General features: G+C 37.3%; 1 protein-coding gene across 3 annotated transcripts; it reads left to right on the top strand.

The window, feature by feature from the left end:
• Window positions 1-754: 754 nt before the first annotated feature.
• Nup107 (nuclear pore complex protein Nup107) lies at window positions 755-4281 on the top strand. Of its 3 annotated transcripts, XM_011137766.3 has the most exons (8): window positions 755-827; window positions 1054-1241; window positions 1352-1836; window positions 1917-2124; window positions 2293-3146; window positions 3271-3588; window positions 3653-3904; window positions 4107-4281. In XM_011137766.3, exons 1-8 carry the CDS (start codon window positions 802-804, stop codon window positions 4206-4208), a joined length of 2433 nt encoding a protein of 810 aa, XP_011136068.1. In that variant the 5' UTR covers window positions 755-801; the 3' UTR covers window positions 4209-4281. The 3 variants fall into 3 exon arrangements, with proteins under 3 accessions (XP_011136068.1, XP_011136067.1, XP_019696052.1); XM_011137765.2 differs by lacking the exon at window positions 755-827 and having other exon boundaries at window positions 863-1241; XM_019840493.2 differs by lacking the exon at window positions 755-827 and having other exon boundaries at window positions 1059-1241; window positions 1342-1836.
• The last annotated feature ends 1259 nt before the right edge of the window (window positions 4282-5540 follow it).

A 5540-nucleotide genomic window follows, 5' to 3' on the forward strand; every position in this document is an offset into this window, starting at 1 on the left:
GCCTCCAGAACATTGTTTGTCAATTAGACTGAAATTACCGCTTTTAAACCGCTTAAACCAAAATGCGCACACATCGTACGATACAACACTTTCGCCGAAAAAGGAACAAATCAATTCGCACGCTCTTGCAGCATTTTTTCCTTATTGGAATTCGTAAAGAATGCAGTGTCGGATATGCACCTTATCTGTTGCCATTTTCGACTGTACTGAACTGAATACTTTTGAAGGTTATGTTGGGCCTTTCGCCAAACTATATGTTCTTTTTAATAACTATATGTCAACATTGCATAATCACAAAAGAGCGGGAAAATTTATTCAATTTAAAATTAATGTCATAACTGCTTAAAATAATTTGGATTATTCATTTGTACACCTAATACAACATTTAATGAATTGTACTCTGAAAAAAATTAAATAAATATATAGAAAGAAGAAAAGAGAGAAAGAGAACAGAAATTGAAATTAACAATTGTGACAGAAAGATGGTCTGCACTTTTTAGCTGCACTGCTGAACTAAGTGTAATAAGTTAGAGTGAGACATATAGTATATTTTTTCTGCGAGAAAGGAGATAAAAAAGATATCTATAACGCTATTAGGGCCGTGTTTACTGGCTATTCACTGCCAGCGCTGAAAAGTTATAGTTTGCGTGACACAAACTATATATTTTCAGTATTAGCAGTGAATTTTGGAACACGGCCGCGCATGTGCAGTCTAGCCTTGGAGACGTAAAGTTTGTCGTTACTGTATACTGTGCTTTAGTTCTTTGAAAAAGAACAAGCCAACCAAAGCCAACTGAACACATGCGACGGGAAGCGCGCGTATTTGTGTATTTGTTTCTTGTAGAATAATTGCATCTTTTTCTACAAAGTTTATAGTTTTTATATACTAATTAAAGGATTTTTCTATTGATTATCAACAGTATATTATAATACTTAAAAAATGGAAATATTAAATGATACTAAAAGCAACCTTAATCAGTCTATTCGGTTGTTGGGTCAGCAAAATATTCATCAAACATCGTTTCTGAAGTTAAATAATGATATCGCTTTCAGAGAAATGATGGAAAACAGCACAGCAACTGGAATAATTTTGAAAGCAAATGAACCATGGCGAGAAGCCAAGACTAAGCTCTACTATGATTTCTTACAGAGCATGCAAGCACATTTTTCTGAAGCGCAAGTATTTGACACTATTGCAGATTTTATACAGAATTGTACTGACACATTGGATATAATAAGAGGTATCATTTCATATATTATCTCATCCTGTGATATTATTTTAATATGTGATATATCAATGATAATATGTCAATGTATCAAACACACTATATTGAAACATAGTTTCTTGTAGGTATGCAGTCAAAAGTTGAAAATACTGAAATAGCAGAAGAGGAAACCTCTTTAGAAAGTGAAAGAAATATCTGGAGACTGATATATTGTCTTTATCAAAATCGTATAACCAGTGCCAGTATGTCTACTCAAATGGAACATGATGAACATGCGAATAGCAATTATATTTCTGAGAAAGATGTTATAGAAAATTTGTACAAGTCTGAAAGCTATATTAGGGAATATCAGTTGATTATTGACTGGTTAGAGAAAAATGCTTTGGACCAAGCAGATAAATATCCTTCCATAGAGCTTTTCACTGATAAGACACTAGCTTGGGAGAACACAGTCCATCAGTTGCATAATCGAAATTTAGGAATTACATTTCTTTCATCTAGACCACTGGTATCATCTCTTGATCCTGATGCACCTATACGAGAAGGTAAACCATTGCATGATTTGGACAGAGAGGATGACGCCAGACTTGAAAAGAGAATGTTTATAGAGGTATGTTTATTGTGACTTGCACAAATCTTTCAACAGAATTTAACACTAATCTTAAAATTTAAAACAAAAATATATTACAGGTACGCTGTGGACGCCTTCAAAAAGCTCAGGCATTAGCTATGCATTGTGGTCAACCTTGGAGAGCTGCATGTTTATTAGGATGGATTCCCAATCATGATCCAAATTATAATATTCCACTGAAAGACACTAAATTGCCAATTGAGGGGAATCCTGATAGGAGTCTTTGGAAATTATGTGCCTGGGAGATGTCTCAAGATAAACGCATAGGTAAAGATATCAGATGAATAATAAGATTATGAGCTTTATTTATAAATCATTTTGAAATTTTTCAAAAAAAAATTTATAACAATATGCTTGTTTTTATATTCAAATGTGATATTATCCATAGATAACCCTAGATAAAAGATATTCAAATGTGGTATTTTTATCAAACAGGTATATATTATCGCGCCATATACGCGAGTCTGTGTGGTAATGTCCAACTACTGCTACAGATAGCATCATCATGGCAAGATGCATTATGGGCATACATGAAGACTCTCCTAGACATCAAAGTCGAATCGGAAATGAGGGCGACAATGGCAAAAATTTACACAAATATGCCAGAAGAATATTGGAAGAATGAAATTGCATTAGAAGACGCGTTTAAAGAGCTACATGCATCAAAAAATCCCGTGATACGCGCACAATCTGACAAACCTGATCATTTGATACAGAAATACATAATATTGGATCACACATCCAAGTTAATGGAAGAAATCGAAAATATGATAGACGTTGGCCTCTGCGACTCGCAGTTTCTTAGATTCCTGGCACATTTAGTATTGTTCTTCAGACAAATCGGAAGAAGTACGAAGGATAAGATCGAGGATAAAGTATTACAAGCATATGTACGTGTTCTCATTGAGATGGGCGATCCGACTCTAATCGCGTTCTACACTGCGACATTACCGCAGGAAGGCCAAATAACTAACTACGCCTCTTATTTAGAGCGTGTCAAAGAGCATGAAGAGCGTAAAAAGTGTCTATGTGCCGCAGAAAACGCGAACTTAAATGTGGAAGCGATCACGAAGTTGGTGGTGGAGAATATACGTAAGAAGAACTTGGAATGCGATCCAACGGACCTGAAAGGAACCGTTACCGACGCAGACATGGAGACGATCAATGCGCTAGACTGGCTAATTTTCTACCAAAATCAGCGAGAGGAAGCTCTGTGGCAAACGAACGCACTCATTAGATACTTCTTAACTGCTGAAAAAATCGATGCGGCACGAAAGGCTTTTAACAAGGTGCTAACTAATCGATCAATCGTTATCGGCAATAATTCGCTTTTTTTTAATCTGATAGCTCATTGACGAATTGTTTTTTTTTTTATTATGTAGTTAAATGGTGTTTATCTATTATACCCTGCAGATTCCATCAGATTCCGTCGAGTCCGTCGTGGCTGAATATCCGAGCATGGAATTCACGCTTGCGAATGCTACGATGACGAATAACTCGGCACGAAAAGCGGCCTCTTCCATAAGAGAATACCTTTGTTATAAAACGTACCTCGATGCCCTAGAGGGCTTTGGTGAATGGTTTTCACATTACCATCATGGCAAACCCACGCCTTTGGAAGAATTACCAGCATACGCCACGTTTACAGAGAAAGTCGCGTACGATCACAGGAAAACACAATATAACGTGGAGCTGGAAAGGTGGAAGTGTACGATGCAACATCACACAAAGGTACGCAGAAAGTTTGCAGAAAGTACATGAACCGGAATATAAAGCTCTCCGTGTCTTGTTTCAGGCTGTAAAGCAATTATTATTTAACGTTTTATTATTCCCCGACGGTGGCTGGCTCGTCGACTCAAAGGGCAGCAACGATGAACCGTGCACGCCCGAGGACGAGCTCAGAGACCATCAGTTAGAAAAACTTCGTAAGCTTTGTATACCTAAAGTCACACTCCTGTTGTATTCCGTTATGTGCGAGATGAACGAGCATGCCAATTGCATTCAACTGGCCGACATACTCGCGTCCGAACAGCATCAGCTATACAAAGTACGTGTTGACAGCACGCTAATCGTTATAACATATTCAAACATGAATATTTGTCTTCTCGTACTGATATATATTCGGTTTCGATACGACTTAAATGCTTCTTTTCCAATTAATTCCCAGAATTTAACTTCTGAGAGATTATGGGAAACAAGTATGTTGCGTATAATAAAATGTATTAATTCACTAATTATCTTTTACATAGGTATTTCCCAAAGGCAGATTGCGCGAGGTATTTAAGAATATATGCGAATCTTCCCTCATCTTGATGGACCAAAAGAAAGATCCTTGGGGATATCCGAAATAAAAAATTCGAACTTCTAATGTATTGCCATGTAAATTTGTGTATACACTTTAAGATACGAACATTCGTATGGTCAGACGTTTCCTCTGTTACTTTTAATCGTCATTACAAACCTGTGTAGGTAATCTGTGCCCCTTCTCTCTCTCTCTCTCTCTCTCTCCCCCTCTCCCTCTCTCTCCCCTCCCCCTCTCCCTCTCTCTCTCTCTCTCTCCCTCTCTCTCTCTCTCTCTCTCTCTCTCTCTCTCTCCCTCTCTCTCCTCTCTCTCTCTCTCTCTCTCTCTCTCTCTCTCTCTCTACATGTATATATATATATATATACTTTTTTATAAAACCAGTTTATTGTCAACCACAAGAAGTGAATATAAAATTTGATACAATGTTCAATAATTCATAATCATAATATATCATATACGTCGTGTGATTACTTAGATGCTTCTTTTACCCAATTGTTAATAAATGTAGCGCTATCAAAGCCATTAAGATTAACGTGTGGGGATGTGTGACGAAACTTATAGCTGATAAAAGAGCAGAACATCCTGAGATACATTTTCGCAGCGACACTTAGAAACTTTGAATGACAATTATGACAGATACACGTCTCTCTGTTCTCGTATTCTCACCGAATCGTAACGATATCGGGTGTACAATAAGTTCGCGCACAACGACGAGAGAATCGACGTACCGAATTGCAGGGATATTATCACGAAAGGAAAGCGATGCCACTCTTCGTGTTCGAATTTAAACGAATGTCGTATCAATACGTTAGAGAGTCGTATAGTGATATGGTTCTCTCATTGTATATTCTCTATTCTAATGTCAAAGTGAATAATGTTTCTTGTCGACAAGAGCAGTCTTCTTTCGCTCAAATTTTCCTCTCCTGAAAATCATAGCGTAAGTTTTCTTTTTTCCTTCTTTCCCTCTTTCTTCCTTTTTTCTTCTTTTTTTCTTTTTCTTTTTTTTTGTTTTCTGGCTCCGACGTATGCGCGTTCTAATTAACGCTCCGAGTTCAAACTCATCAGACGCACATGCTACGCATAGACTATATAAGAAAATTAACATCCGACCAAGAAAGAGAGAATAAGTCCTCTCTCGAAACAATCGGAATTTTTTACGACGTTCGTACGCTCTTTACGATCAGTCGTCGTTTTCGTCGTCGTCGGCTGATCGTTTGCTTTTCCTTTTTTTTTTTTTTCTTTCGTCTTACGAGATATATCGAATCACGAATTATACGATAAGGATTGACTTTTCATTGCGTGTTTGACACGTGCGCCCGCAACGATACGGTATCGTGCACGCTAATATCTTAGTGTCCCCTACGATGAACTTACACCTTGA

This window comes from Harpegnathos saltator, unplaced genomic scaffold (assembly GCF_003227715.2).
Source record: "Harpegnathos saltator strain DR-91 unplaced genomic scaffold, Hsal_v8.6 scaffold275, whole genome shotgun sequence".
Lineage (NCBI taxonomy): Eukaryota > Metazoa > Arthropoda > Insecta > Hymenoptera > Formicidae > Harpegnathos > Harpegnathos saltator.

Excerpts from the sequence above, each read along its gene's own strand:
- Nup107 (XM_011137765.2), top strand. The coding sequence starts at position 941 with ATGGAAATATTAAATGATACTAAAAGCAACCTTAATCAGTCTATTCGG. Across the intron at positions 1,837-1,916 it reads AAAAGAGAATGTTTATAGAG|GTACGCTGTGGACGCCTTCA; the intron begins GTATGTTTATTG and ends AATATATTACAG. Across the intron at positions 3,905-4,106 it reads AACAGCATCAGCTATACAAA|GTATTTCCCAAAGGCAGATT; the intron begins GTACGTGTTGAC and ends TCTTTTACATAG.